This window comes from Mus caroli, chromosome 7, assembly GCF_900094665.2.
Source record: "Mus caroli chromosome 7, CAROLI_EIJ_v1.1, whole genome shotgun sequence".
NCBI classification, from domain to species: Eukaryota; Metazoa; Chordata; class Mammalia; order Rodentia; family Muridae; genus Mus; species Mus caroli.
The window spans coordinates 18433713-18448673 of NC_034576.1; the positions used below are offsets into that span (position 1 = coordinate 18433713).

The window sequence follows — 14961 nt, forward strand, 5'->3', positions numbered from 1 at the left end:
TGGCTGTCCTGGCACTCACTTTGTAGACCAGGCTGGCCTCGAACTCAGAAATCCGCCTGCCTCTGCCTCCCGAGTGCTGGGATTAAAGGCGTGCGCTACCACGCCCGGCTCAAAAGCATTCTTGAGTTTGATGTTAGTACGGCCCACCTGAGACACAGCTGGGACTTGAAGAAAGCAAGGATGGCAGTGGGTCTAGTGGCCCAGACCTGCCGTGTCATGGCTTGGAAGGGTGGTGCAGAATGACTGAGTTCAAGGCTAGCTTGGGCTACATACTAGTGAAACCCTCTATCAAAAAGGGAAAGCATAGCAGACAGAAACGAGGATGTGGGCCAGAGACAGACCACCCGCCCCTTCTCCTCACCTGCTGCTTAATTCTGCTCAGCATAACATCAAGGGCCTGGACCAACTCCAGAAGCAGGGCACAGGGCACAGCTGAATCTGTGGCCCCCACAAAGGGGGGCAACCCCGGAGGGAAGAACTTAGAGTCATAATGGCAGGCGAGGGTGAGGTGACGGGCAGCTCCTGGGTCAAGTGTGGCCACCACGTTCCCGAAGTCCAGTGGCCCCAAGGGGGTTGAGGCCGTGAATGGGTCCAGTTCAATGTGCCAGCCTGCCGACAGGGACTGCAACGTAGCCTCCAGGAACTAGTGGCAAGAGAGAGGTAGGAGGGTGGACAGGGACTGGGGAGGAGGTGGGGAGAAGGGCCTTGTGACTGGAGCCATGCAAAGCAGTTTGGGTGACTAGAAAGTCCCACTTTGGTTTAGGTTTTTCCCTCGACATTGACTTCTGCTGGGTGCCAGATGTAGAACCACCATACTTCTCAGTAGCAACACAACTTGCCATGGCTTATTTTGAGATAGAATCTCACTGTGTAGTCCAGGCTAGCCTCCAACTTGCTGTGTAGTCTAGGCTGGAACTCCAGATAATGCTTCTGCTTCCAGAATGATAGGATTATAGACCCAGACCACCACCACACTCAGGTGTGGGGAGTGAGTTTCTCTCCCCACCTTCTCTTTTCCTCCCCCTCTCCCTCTCTCTTCTCCCGCTTCTCTCTCCCTCTCTCCCCTCATGTTGATTTTTCCAAAATCATGTAGGCCAGCTTTCAACTAACTCACATCCACTCTTTCCCTCTTCCTGTCTCTCTCCATGGTGCTGAGGGTCGGCCCCAGGGTTTCCTGCACGATGCTTATGCAGCCACAGCCACAGTTCCCCACTGGTGAATACTCGGCAAACTTTCTACCATTGAGCCATACCCCCATCCTCACATTGCATGGTTCTAAGCATGTGGCGACATGCTCTGACTTCCTCTTAAAACGTTCTCACTACGTGCCAAGGCTGTTTTAGGATCCCTATGAAATCAGCGATATCAGTGACTGTCCCCATTTTGAAGATGAGGAAACTGAGTCCCAAAGAGGTTAAGAAGTTAGTCCAACTAAGGTGGATCCTAAACACAGTATCTGAATGGCACCACACCACTAATTCCGAAGCCAACCTTCTTGGATTTTAATTCTAATTAGCTGTGGGATTTGGACAAAATGTAAAAACTTCAGTTTCCTCATCTGTATAGTGGAGATTATATTAGTTCCGACCTCACCAGAGAGTACACTGCTTCTGACTAATATAGGGTAATATTTAGTGGGGGGTCGTATAGTGTGGGATTTGTGTACCACCAAGAGAATCTAGTCAGGTTCACCCGTCGCTGCCACCACCACCATCACCACTCCCCTTACCCACCTACTCCCCATCTCTGCCCCCGACCCCCATCAGATCCCATCTGCCTCCTGGCTGTTTTGGGATCTTCGGAGCCTGAGTTCCATTTCCTGACAAACTGGGGAAAGGAAGTTGGGGGTTGAAAATAAAACCCTTTACCTTCCTCACTTGGAGATTGCCAGAACTACCCGGGGGTCGCACAATCAATAAGGGACGCAGGAAAGTTCCCCAGAGACGCTGAGGATCCAGCTGCCCTACCACCAGCCGCAGCTTGGCTTCTGAAAGGCTTCCGATCAGCGGGACCTTGGTTGGGAAATGGGATGGGGAAAAGAAAAATGAAAACAACCCCATTCCCACCTTATCCTGGGCGCCGTCGCCTACTAGGAGTCCTGGCTATTCCTGGTAATGCAATCTCCAGCATCAAAGATTTCCTAGACTGGGAGAAAACTTCAAAGCAAATCTGGTCCAGCCTACCGCAGTCCTAACGAGGAAATTGCAATCGGGTGATGGAAATTTCTAAATAGATGGCTTGGGCATAGAACTCAGTTCTACCAGTGTTGCTATGCGGACTCGTCATCTTCAGAGGGGTCTATCACAAAACAAGTCTGAAGCCTTATTTTGTTGGGTAGGGGCACGCGCTCAAGTCATGGATAAATGGCACAGGCGGCAAAGGCCAAATGATAAGACCACGCTAACCTGAGACTCAATACGAAGGGAAAGAGGGAAATGACGCTGGCTGGGCACCAGCCAGGGCTCACCCGCAGATCCCGGCTCCGTGACATCTCCTCAACCCCAGGGTGCCAGCTGTTCCAGACGATATAGAAAGCCAAGCCCATAGCCAGCGCCAGCAGCAGCAGGGGCAGGAACTGCACTCGCGGCAGAAGACGGCGCTTGGAAAGTGAGGGTGGTTTCATGAGGCCGCGATCCTCGAGCCGCTGCCGGGGCCGCCCGCGGCTCCCGGGACTCATGGCAGCTTTGCTCTGAAACCAATCCCGGTATGGTGGTTTGAGTTTTAGGCCAAGATCCGCCACGCTGAGGTTACAAAACCCAATAAAGAAGCAGAGTAACTGCGTCCTCCCCCCCAGACGATTGCGATTGGCTGTACTAAGCACCGCTCCACCCAAAAGGGAGGGCGGAAACCTTAAAGCCCGCCTCCACGGAAGAGGACCAGTCAATGAGCTGCGTCCGAATGTGCGAAACCTTCCACGGCGCGGGGCCACGCCCCTCACGGAAGTCGATCAAGAAACTGTCCTTCAAGGAAAAAAGGGGCGGCATACAAGGAGCCGATTGGTTTACCCGAAGCCATGCCCTCAAGAAAAGTGTCCGAGGGTATTTGGAAATGGGGTTGTGTTTTCCATCTTCCAACTGAACGGTTAGACGGGAAAATAATTCTAGTCAGACCCTGTTTTATTTTCCTCATGAGCAGACACCCTATTGTGATCCTCAGAAGCTTCAAATCCTCCTTATAGGCATTTTCTACAGGAGAGCGCAGCCTGAGGGGTCGCTATGGTAACAGGCCACGCCCACACCCGCTGGCGTTTGGTTGCGCAGGCGCCGACGGAAGTGAGCCGCAGGAGACGGAAGTCCCGCCCTTCTCGCCCTGTACGCCAAAAGCTGGAGCAACGCGCTTGGAGGCGGGAGTGATCTGCGAGCGAAACCTACACCATGTGAGGCCGGGCTGGGCTTCGGCGGGGCCGTAGAGATGGAGGTGGACAGTTTAGCTGAATAACGGTCGAAATGGGGTGCTTTTATAGCTGAGGGTAGAGTTCCTCGGGCAAAAGTAATGTTTTTCCTTCTGGGGTATTTGAGAACGGGCGTGTGGCCTCGCTCGGATCTTGAGTTCCGGAGAGGGGACAGCTTTATTCCATAACGGGCGTAAGACTCTCCGAGGACCTGAGTCTTGTGGAAAGGAACCATAAAGGGAAAGCTGAGTCTGATGGCACATGCCTGGAATCCCAGGCCTCGAGAGGCTGAGGCAGGAGGTTCTCTAGTTGGCCTTGGCCAGCTTCATAGCGAGACCGCTTCCAAAAGTAATAGTAATTTTAAATGGAAGTGGTCTTATGGATAAAGAGCTTGGCGGGGAAGGAAGAACTGTTAGAAATAGTGAAAAGTATGGGACGTAACCAGGATAAATTAGAGAACCTAACTAGAGACTGTCAGACAGGCAGGGTACTACAGTGGTTTGGCTTGTTTATTCATTGAGCATATATTATGTAGACTGCTTGTAAGTTAAGACACATGGTAAATAAAAGGTCCTTGCCTCCAAGGGGGTGGGGGGAATCTCCCTGGTGCTTGTAAAAAGAGTGGAGTAGGAAAGCCATAGAGTAATAAATAGGTACATACAGTATGCCTTAGATAATCAGGTGTGGATGGAGAATTGAGCAGGAAAGATATAATGCCAGTAGGTAGCACAGTAGGACACATTGAAAGCCCAGTACTTGGGATGCAGATTTAGCTCAGTAGACAGAGTACTTACCTACTGTGGGTACTGGGTTTGGTCCTTAGCTACACACAAACTAGACATAGTGGCACATTGCCTGTACTCCCAGTACCCAGGAGGCAGAGACAAGTCTGAGTTCTGAGGCAGCCAGGCTTCTACAGTAAGATATTGTGGGGTGGGGCGGAGGTCCATGGAGAGGGATGATTGAAGTTTAGGTTGTGGATAGAAAGGGCCAAGTTTGGATGTATCATGGTGGCAGATGATAAGATATGAGGATAGAGTAAGGTTTGAAAGAAGAATTAACTTCCAGGCATGATGGTGAGCCTCTGTCATCTCGGACCTTAGGCAGTGGAGTCAGGAGAATTGAGAATTCAAGGTCAGCGGTGGGTGGAAGAGGTTAGGTAGATGAGCTAGAGCAGGCTAAATTGGAAATGTCTCTCCTGCCTCCAGAAAAGACTGCACCAGAAAGGGTGTTTGGGGGCCAGACTGGGGAGACACTGGACAGTGTGGCTTTGATCACTTATATTTCCAACTTGAACCCATCTCACCCCTGGGTTCTCTATCCAGGAGTCTCCTCAATAAACCCAAGAGTGAGATGACCCCAGAGGAGCTGCAGAAGCGGGAGGAGGAGGAATTCAACACAGGTCCCCTCTCAGTGCTCACGCAGTCAGTCAAGAACAACACACAAGTGCTCATTAACTGTCGCAACAACAAGAAGCTGCTGGGCCGGGTGAAGGCCTTTGACAGGTGAGTGCTGTCTTGGGGAGGGCTGGGTCTGGGTCTGAGGGGCCTGAAGGAAAGGTCATTCCAGAAGGATAATAAGGTGGGCACACATGGTGACAAAGCACCTTTAGCACTTTTCAGCACTCAGGGGGAATCACCATCAGTTGGAGGTCAACCAGTGTCACATGGCAAGACCTAGCTCAAAAATGTAGAAAGTGGCGATGCTTAGGCTTTTTATATACTTATCTTGTGAGTCTATGTGCTATGGACATGTCTAGTAGTTATCAGAATCCCCTGGCAGGAAATTGGACTGGAATTGCGATATTTAATTTGTTCATCTGTAGACCAGACATCAGTGTCAAATATCTTGTATTGCTTTGTAGTTTGTTTTGAGGCAGGGTCTTTATATGTAGCTTGAACTGGCTACAGATGTGGCAGAGGCTAACCTTACACTTCTAATCCTCCTGCTCCCATCTCCCAAGCGCTGGGATTACAGGATTGCATGAAGCATGCCGTCCTGCTTTATTGTTTTAGTTAGCATGGGACTTGCCTTGTGACTTAGTCATACACATCTGGCACTGTACTTTGCTCTTATTCACTGTCCTCAAGCAAGCATTTGTGGAATGAACTGATCCAAGTGTGAACACATGGCCACCTGGCCCCATGAGGACAGGACTGTGCAGCACTGGAGTGCACATGTTGGGAGCCGTGTCTAACCCCAGCGCTCTAAGACCCTCTGGTTTGGAGGGAGCAAGTGCTTCTCTCAGTTAGAGTTAATGCCAGAGCCAGGGCCATTTTGGTAGGCTTTACTCTGCTGGGGTCCTAAGTGCTTCATTCATCCAATCTTCACACCAGCCCTATGAAATAGACTGTCTCCATTTCATGAAGGGGAAACTGAGGCACAGAAGGAACAGTTAAGAAGGGACACTACAAAGTGATATCACACTTTGCAGCCTGCCCATCCCCACTGTGGAGCCTGAGCTTTCCTTATGCCTGCTGCTGGAGAGTTCACACAGTGCCAGGCAAAGGTGGGCACTCGGAATGCCCTCCCTTACTCCAGTGTTTTTCCCCCACCCCTACCCCATCAGGCACTGCAACATGGTGCTGGAAAATGTGAAGGAGATGTGGACTGAGGTCCCCAAGAGCGGCAAGGGCAAGAAGAAGTCCAAGCCTGTCAACAAGGACCGCTATATCTCCAAGATGTTCCTGCGTGGGGACTCGGTCATCGTGGTGCTGCGGAACCCGCTCATCGCTGGCAAGTAGAGCCTGCTCCCTGCCCTGCGAAGGCCTGCAGAACCCTGCCCAAAGGGCGAGAAATAAAACCCTGTGCTTTTTGTTTTTTATGTTTTCCAGTGGTCTTCTCTGCTCTTGGGTCTTAGAGTGTGTTGGGCTGAGCGCTAGGACAGGGCCTGTGGGTGCTGCGATATATAGCAGCCCTGTCTGCAAAGGAGACAGTTTAGACAGAAAGGACCTTAATTGGACTTTTGTGTATTGTGGACAGAGGGATTCTCTGACAATGTGCAAGTGGGAAAGGGAGGCCTATTTAAGAGGTTTGTGGAAGGACCCAGGGCCTTCTGTCCTACCCACAGCTCTGTCCATCTGGTATCTCTGTGCCCTCCCAGGTAATTCCAAACACAAAATTTAGGCGATCATGGGCTGGAGGTCAGGAGTCTCTGCCCTCTTTAAATATATATAAAACATGTATGGGTGTTTTGCCTGGATGTGTCTGTTCTTGGTACCCATAGGAGCCAGAAAAGGAGGGTTGGATGCCCCTAGAGGTAGTTACATGTGGTGGTGAGCAGCCATGTGGGTGCTGGGAACAAAACCTGGGTCCTCTACAAGAGCAACGAGAGCTCTTAACCGTTAAGCCGTCTCCGGCTTAGCTGTCCTCTTTCTTCTTTCTTTTCAAGACAGGATTTCTTTCTATAGTCCTGGCAGGCTTGGAGCTCATTTTATAGACCAGGCTGTCCTCAAACTCAGAGATTCCCCCTGCTTCTGCCTCGTGAGTGCTGGGATTAAAGGTATGAACTACCACCATTCAGCCTAGCTGTCCTCCTGAACTGTGGAAGTCACAGCTAATGTTACCCTGTGTGTCCCTGTACAGAACTTCGAAGCCTGCAGCCGAGAAAACTGCAGTGCATGTGTTCCCTGAGCTGCTGCCAGAAAGAACAGCTTTGTTGTGTACTTTAGAGCTCTCTTTTGTTCTTTTGTGGTCCTGAGAATTGGACCTAGGGTCTCATATGCTTAGCAAGCTCTCCCCCATGAGCTAAATCCCCAGCCCTCCATTCACTTATATATATATGCCCAAGTACAATATTAGGTGTCCTCTGACACTGCCCTTGATTCCCTTGAGACAGAGTCTCATTGAACAGAACTAGGCTGATACCCAGCAAACTCCAGCAATTCTGTCTCCACCCCATGCTACAGATTGTAATTGAGGGTCTCATGCTTATATCGCAAATGCTCCTAACCACTGAACCATCTCCCCAGTTCTTCCATTACGACAGGAAGTTGCCCAGGCTGGCCTTGAGCTTGTAATCCCCCAGCCATATCTTCCAAGCAACTAGGATAAGAGGCCTATGCCACCACAGCTCTCCAGCTCATTCCGCTGAAATCACGGAGATTCAGGAAAAGCATTGACATGTCCCAAAGTCACCCATGTAAGAGATAATGAAGCTACATCCAGATAGGCAGCCAGGGCTGGTGAAATGGCTCAGTGGCTACCAAGTTTAATGCCTAGCACCCATATCTGGCAACTCCAAACCACCTGTAACAGAACCTGAGGGATCCAACATTCTACCTTCCTTGAGCACCTGCCCACAAATACACATAGATTAAAATTAGATACAAAAACAGGCCAGACAGTGCTGGCATATGCCTTTCATCCTAGCACTTGGGAGGCAGAGGGAGGCAGATAGGCAGATTTCTGAGTTCCAGGATAGCCTGGTCTACAGAGAATTCCAGGGCTACACAGAGGAACCTGGTCTCAAAAAACCAATAAACTAGAATTAGATCTATATGCCAGGCATAGTAGTGCATGCATTTGATCCAAGCTCTCAGGAAGCAGAGGCAGGGAAATCTTTGTGAGGCCAGTCTGATCTACAGAGCAAGTTCCAGTACAGCCAGGCCACACAGAGAAACCCCGCCTCAAAAACAAGTAAAATCCCAGCACTTGGGAGGCAGAGGCAGGCGGATTTCTGAGTTCGAAGCCAGCCTGGTCTTAAAAGTGAGTTCCAGAACAGTCAGGGCTATACAGAGAAACCCTGTCTTGAAAAAAAAACAAGTAAAATGAAAGCAAACATGAGTGTACCCATGATCCCTACAGCTTTAAGAGGCTGAGGCAGAATTGGCTGCAAGTTCAAGGCTAGCCTGGATCAAATGGTAAATTCCTGGTGAGCCAGGCATAGTGAGATCATCTCAAAAAGAAAAGACTGTTGAAAATACATTTGGAAAAGTACAGCGGGGGCTGGGCGCCCCCTCCATCTCCTCCCACTTAATGGTCACCCACGATGCTAAGCCAGTGAACCTGCCCTCCCCTGCTCCTCAAGGCTCTCTAGTGCTAAGGAGAAGCAGGGCCAGGCAGGGAGGCACCTCTGCTCCCCACTGAGCTTTGTCAGTTTGCACTGAGAATCTAGGATCCGAGCCTCCCTGCTCACAAAAGCTGCAACCCTCCCTCTGCATTCTGGGAAGGAAAAGAAAGGGAGTTGGTCTCTTGCCAGGGAAGTGGGCGACAGTGCCAGTGTGGCTGCTGGGCCTTTATAGCTATGTATTCTCAATAGCCAGGACTACACTGAGACACCCTGTCTCAAAAAGCCCAAATAAATAATAAAAGTAAAATTGTAAGCTTTGCAGCCAAGCTGGTGGGCAATGTCAGTCCAGTGAGCTGCCCCGAAGCCCACTTATTTCACCCAGGAGCAGGACTGGATTGAGTCTTCAGGTCACAGGCTCAAAGCTGCAGTTCCTGCCCCGTCACCCTGAACACTCCTCACCAGACTTGGAAACTTCCTTGCCTCTCTGAATGTCAGGGTTACAGTCCTGGACACCTGGCTGTCCAAATGGTGCTTTTTTTCTAGCTTTTTTTTTTTTCTTAATTGCATGTGACAGGGGTAGTGTGTGTGTGTGCATATGTGTATATGTGTTCACATGTGAATGGGTACATGTGCACACATTTGTATGTATGGAGATCTGGGGTCACATGGGAAATCTTCCTCACTCTTCCCCGTATGTGGGCACTGTGGGCCAGAGCTCTGGTCCCAAGACTGTCGTGGCATCACTTTGCCCACTGAGCCATCTCCCCTGGCCCTTTCTGTTTTGACAGGGTCTTGTCATAGCCTAGGCTGGCCTCAGATTGGAGCAACACTTCTGCCTCAGCTTCGTGGATGATGGGATTGGGGAAAGGGTAGCTCTAACTGGTTTGAGACTAGGCAAGTAAGTAAGGCTGGTTTTGAACATGCAACAGTTCAGCCTCTGCCTTTGCTTGCTTTCAGATAATCCTTTCCAGAGATAAAGCCAAGTGGAGGGCCTCAGACAGAGTTGAGTGCCAGCTAATACAGTAGCCCAGTTAAGAATTGAACTAGGCTGGTTCCCGCTGCTTTTGCTGTTTGAGACGATCTCCATGGTTCAGATAGCCAACCTGCGTTCTTTCAGGGTGAATGACCTTCAGCTAAACCTCCCAGATGCTGGGGTTACAGCGCCACCCCTTGCCTGGGTCTGATATTTCTGTGTTGCCTTCCAAACGGCATGCTCACACGCAGGACTTTGTACATATGTCTTAGTTTTCATTAGAGATTAGCTCAGGGCAGGGTACAGTAGCAGTGTGGTGTTCGTGGGGTTTTTGTGCCAACACATTGCTCCAGTTGAGCCTCGCTCATCTACAGCAGACGACCTCACACACACCCTAGTCATCTCCCTTTCTAGCCTGGCCTCCTCCCGCCCGGTAAAGAAGCTTGATTTACTACAGTCTTCACTCCACCAGAAGCCAAAGCCTTAAATCGTGGAGTGTGAGTCAGCTATGAAACACATCTTTCTGGGAACCTTGGGGGAAAAAATCCAGCAGCCAGTACTAATAAAGGAGGGGTGTGGTGCGGATGGATGTGGGGTAGGGGTGGATGTGTCTGGGAGGCGGAAGGATCTGGCTACCTCACTGACGCCAGGCCCTCTTGCTTGGCTGCCAGCCCTCACTCATATAGCTCTGTGCCCAGCTGCTCAGCTTCTCCCACAGCTGAACACAGGCAAAGAGCCTCCCACCCCAGAGCCTTTGAACCGCTCTCCTTTGGTCATGGCAGTCTCCTTTGATCCTGGGACCCCTCAACAAAAACTTCGCACCTCTCTGTGGCCTCCATTCTGGTCCAGCCGCCTACATTCCTCTCACTGGGCTTCCAACTCACTGCCCCTAATAACGAACAGAGAGCCATGGAAAACGGCCCAGGAGACACTGCTGCTAAGAATCTGGGGGGCGGGGCCTGGAGAGATGGAGCGCTGTTAACTACATGGGGGCTGACAACCATCCAGTCCCCGGGATCTCCTGCCCTTCAGGCACATGCAGGGGCTGCATGCCTGCGGCGTACATCCGTACACACAGACAAAACAATCGTACACATAAAATAAAAATAATCAAATCTTCAGTGAGCCTGGGATGAAATTCCAGTTTCTGCACCCCCTGCCCACTTCTTCCCATCTGGAGGCCCTCGCTTTTTCCAGTGGAGCCACGGAAGCCTTTCTCCATTCTTCCTGTTCCCAGGACCTTTTTGAATGCTGTTCCATCTGCCAGCAATCTTGTCCTCCAACCCTTCAAGAGGCCTCCATTTCTTTCAAACATGACCCATGACCCATCATGTCTATGCAAATGGCCTTCCAGTTGATTGTCCTAGACACCTCAATTCTTTTCATAAACGATTCCTCCAGAAATATATACACGTGGGGACCTTGTTTTCCGGTTCCTTCGCCTCCATTTCCCCAGCATTCCTCCACTTGGGGCTGGTACACAGTAGGCTCTGAATACATGCTAACTGTACAGACACGGGGGTCCCTTTACCTAGCAGTAACTTTCCGAGACCTCATCCCCAGGCAGATGCAGCATCCCAGAGGGCAAGGCGTTGCCAATGGCAGCTTCTCGGCACGCAGAGCTCAAAGGCACAGCCCGGGGGGCGAGTTCCTGGTGCGGACGTGGACGCTGCTCTTGAAGGCTGAGACGCAGGCGGCGGTGGCGCCAACCCTGGCGGATTTCCGACTGCACCTGCAACGCCGGGCGCTCAGGGTGATGCTGTTCCCAGGGTGGCCGCCAGGGGGCACGGGCGGGCTAGCCTCTCCTACCTCTTTGTTGATGAAGCAGTAGAGCACGCTCACCAGGAAACCCTATCAGAGGAGGAGCGAGATCAGATCGCTGCTGTGGACTCATTGTTTCCAGCCTCAAAGTACTGTGGCTGTTACCGGCCTAGTCCTAGGTACTGAGGGCACCTGCTCACTGGCTACCAGCTCTCTGTAATGCTCCCCGAACCCCCAAAGGCCGAGAACAAGTGTTGGAAGTTGAATGTCCTGAGTGTAGAAAGCTATTCCCTGCTTTCCACATTTGAGGCAAGCAGTCTAACCACTCTGTGCCTCCCTTTCCTCGTCTGGAAAAATGAAGGCGGTGGTTGGAAGAAGTGCAGTATTAATGTGTAAAACGACGTAGTACTTAGCCGTGTGTGGTGGCGCATGCCTTAAATTCCAGCACTCTGGTGGCAGAGGGAGACAGTTCTCCATGAGTTGGAGTATATCCTTGTCCACACAGACTTCTATGTCCAATCAGAACTGCATGGTGAGACTCAACCTCAAAAATAATAATTAGGGCTGGAGAGGTACCTCAGGGGTTAAGAGCACTGGCTGCTCTTCCAGAGGTCTTGAGTTCAATTCTTAGCAACCACGTGGTGGCTCACAATCATCTGTAATGGGATCTGATGCCCTCTGCTGGTGTATCTGAAGACAATGACGGTGTACTTATATTAAATAAATAAATCTTTTAAAATAATAATTATTAATTAATTATGGAGCTTGAGGTCTTCTCAGCATTGGAGCACATGCTTAGCGAACTAGAGACAGATTACAGGTATGAGCCCCAATACCTGGCTTAATTTGATTCATGAAGTCAACTATGAACATGGGCTATTATTAAGATATTCCTAGGATTTTCTACAATCCCATTAATATCGAATTCAGATCACACATCTCCCTTTCCAGAAGAGGAAAAAGACAAAATTGAAGTTGCACATGGAGTCCTGGCCCCTCTCTCGCTTTTCTGCCCCTGTTGTTCAGCTCTGGCCTCTCCCTCGCCCCACTTGCTCTGTAGTTGCAGGCGCCCTCACCGCCCCCCAGCACACTAGCTACCCTCTTGCCTCGGGGATCTTCATTCTGGGACACTGCCCTAGTTGTGTGACTGGCTGTTTACATAGAGTGTTCCCTCCGTCTCTCACAGGATAGGGGGCTGACCATTTGGCTCCTGGCTGTTGCTAGGTACATATGTGCTCCATCTGTTCTTGCTTCCTTTAACGAATCCACAGTCTCGCCGGGGAGGCTGGTGCTATCCCCACTTTAGGGAGAAGACTGAGGCTCAGTTGGGTCCAGCAGGGTAGGGACTAGGGAAGGCAAGCACATTAGTGTTGGCCTCACGTTTTGGAACTTCCTACGTCCTTCAATTCTGCACCTTGGGCTGGAGAGATGGCTCAGCGGTTAAGAGCACTGACTGCTCTTCCAGAGGTCCTGAGTTCAATTCCCAGCAACCATATAGTGGCTCACAACCATCTGTAATGGGATCCTCTCCTGGTGTGTGTGAAGATAGCTACAGTGCACTCATATACATAAAATAAATAAATAAATATTTAAAAGAAAAAATCTGTACCTTGTGGGTAAAGGAAACCAGAAACTAAGCCCTAGCTCAGTCCACCCCACAGCCCTTCCTCCTCGTCCGGAGGCAATGCTAGGAAAGACTGTGTGGTCCTCTACAACCATCCCCACCACTCCACCCCCACCCCCACCCCCACAGCTCAGGATAGCCTCAGTTAGGTATTTTCCTTGTGCATGCACGATGAACGAATGAATGAAATCCCTGGGCACACTCCAGTCAATAGTGGCTACTCTGGGGAATGACGATATCGCTGTATACTAATGGAGAGAAAGGTCTAAGGTAGGAGGGCGGAGCCCCTGCACCCAGTATGAGCACCTGGAAGGAACTTAGGAAGATTTCAAAGGCCAGTTTGGCGAAGCGCAGGGAGCCTTCAACCTGTTCCTCCGTCACAGGCGCAAACACCACCTCGTGGACACCCAGCAGGGGCACCAGTGTCAGCGTGGAGCGAGCCAGCCTGGAAAGAGACGGATGTCAGTGGCCCGCATGTCCTCGCCCCTGATTCCGGCTCCATCTGCTTCCCATATTGGGTCCTCAGCCTGCCCTCACCTTAGTCGGTAGTCGGGGAAGCGCATCTGCCGTGTCCTCAGCTTTGAAACAAGGATGCCAAGGATGCGGATGAAGATGAAGAAATTGATCTGTGAGGAGAGAGAGACTGAGCCAGAAGCCATTCAGTTTCTGGGGTGGGACAGGGGGTTGGCGCTCCTCTTCCCCAGAATGAGAAATCCCTGAGCACAGCCTGGAGGAGGCGAGACTGGCCCTACCAAGATGGTTATCAGGATGGGAGTGCGAATGATCCACCAAATGGCTTTGACTTCGTTGCGCTCCCAGCACCTAGAGGAGGCAAAGTAGAACTGAGACGCGAAATGCCCCGGCAAACCTCCAGTTACCCCCTAATCAGGCACGTTCTCTCACCAGGGCCTGCCCACCCTCTTTAAAGCCCACCTACATTCATTTAAGACCCATCCCATCCTGCTTTTCAGAAAGTCTCCTCCTACTCCACCTTTCCCAGCCCATAATTCCTTTATACCCCGCCCACCCTCTGCGCACCACCTCTTTTCCACCCTTCCCCGCCTCCTGTGCCATGTAGCTCCGCCCCCAGCCCGGCCCCGCCCCCCAGACCCTGCCACTCACTGTGTGTTCTCGCGCAGGTACCTGACGATCACCCAGGGGATGACGAAAAGCGCGGGGGCCCCTGTGCAGACCCCGATCCCCGCCCCCCACCCCGCCGCAGCTGTCAGTGTGCACACGAGCCCCTTCCAGGCCCAAGACCCGCGGAATTCTTCAGCAAGGGAGTGGGAGGGGAGGAAAGGCGGATCGGCTGGGTAGTGGGGGGAGCCAAGATGCGCTGGGCTGGGCGGAGGGGTGGGGGGTTGGAAGTCACAGAGTCAGGGCTCACCCCAGCCAAGAAGCAGGTAGCAGCGGAAGTGGCCCTTTTCTGAGCGTCCCACGATCACCAGCAGATGGTGTAGATACACACCCTCCACCAGCAGCCAGGTGTAATTGGCTCCCACACAATATTGGGTCATGATCTGGGCCGTGCGGCAGGCAGCTAGGGCCTATGAAGCCATCAGACAAGGGTAATCTCTTTGTTTTATTATTTGTATGTATTCCTTTGTGTATGTGGTAGTAAGTCTTGAACCCAGGACTTCCTGCTTGTTAGGCAGGTGCTCTACCACTGAGCCACGCCCCCAGCCCCTCACTGGGGAGTCTAGGCAGGGGCTCTACCACTGAGTTACATTCCATTTCTCTTCTCTTTGAGTCAGGGTCTCAATAAATTGTACAGGCTGTCCTTGAACTTGTTCTGCAGCCCAAGCCGGTTTTAATATATCAATTGTGCTCAGCTTACCAACCTAACTGGGACTAAGGGACTTCCTGGCCAAACAGGGCTCATCTCCATCTCTTACCCTCAACTGTTTTACTCTGGGTTTACAGTAAATGGCTTATCTTATCTCAACTTACCCACTTTCACTTGAGGACTCTTTCACATTGACACCCTATTGGTATCAATATTTGGCATTTTCTTGGCATTTTCTATTCTGTTACCACAGTGAGGTACCCTTAGAATCCCACGACGTAGCCTTTGCCACGCTAGCTCATTTATTTATTTATTTATTTATTTATTTTTTGGTTTTTCGAGACAGGGTTTCTCTGTGTAGCCCTGGCTGTCCTGGCACTCACTTTGTAGACCAGGCTGGCCTCGAACTCAGAAA

At 51.1% G+C, this 14961-nt stretch overlaps 3 protein-coding genes across 4 annotated transcripts in view; 1 reads left to right on the top strand and 2 right to left on the bottom strand.

The window, feature by feature from the left end:
- Qpctl (glutaminyl-peptide cyclotransferase like) overlaps nucleotides 1-2787 on the bottom strand; it is a 9236-nt gene extending 6449 nt beyond the window's left edge. For both annotated transcript variants that reach the window (XM_021167251.2, XM_021167252.2), the window contains exons 1-3: nucleotides 2468-2787; nucleotides 1869-2012; nucleotides 362-643 (exon numbers count right to left, since the gene is read on the bottom strand). In XM_021167251.2, coding sequence (XP_021022910.1) covers nucleotides 362-643; nucleotides 1869-2012; nucleotides 2468-2677 — 636 coding nt within the window. In that variant the 5' untranslated portion in view covers nucleotides 2678-2787. The remainder of the gene's footprint in view (nucleotides 1-361; nucleotides 644-1868; nucleotides 2013-2467) is intronic.
- Nucleotides 2788-3276: 489 nt separating this feature from the next.
- Snrpd2 (small nuclear ribonucleoprotein D2 polypeptide) lies at nucleotides 3277-6220 on the top strand. Its single transcript, XM_021168075.2, has 3 exons — nucleotides 3277-3376; nucleotides 4717-4896; nucleotides 5961-6220. Coding segments are annotated over exons 1-3 (357 nt in total). The 5' UTR covers nucleotides 3277-3374; the 3' UTR covers nucleotides 6136-6220.
- A 4256-nt stretch (nucleotides 6221-10476) lies between these two features.
- The window catches only part of Gipr (gastric inhibitory polypeptide receptor), a 9649-nt gene continuing 5164 nt past the window's right edge, over nucleotides 10477-14961 (bottom strand). Inside the window, exons 8-14 of the mRNA XM_021168412.2 lie at nucleotides 14148-14307; nucleotides 13883-13943; nucleotides 13513-13582; nucleotides 13298-13386; nucleotides 13067-13205; nucleotides 11185-11226; nucleotides 10477-11107 (exon numbers count right to left, since the gene is read on the bottom strand). Of these exons, the coding sequence (XP_021024071.1) occupies nucleotides 10907-11107; nucleotides 11185-11226; nucleotides 13067-13205; nucleotides 13298-13386; nucleotides 13513-13582; nucleotides 13883-13943; nucleotides 14148-14307 (762 nt within the window). The 3' untranslated portion in view covers nucleotides 10477-10906. The remainder of the gene's footprint in view (nucleotides 11108-11184; nucleotides 11227-13066; nucleotides 13206-13297; nucleotides 13387-13512; nucleotides 13583-13882; nucleotides 13944-14147; nucleotides 14308-14961) is intronic.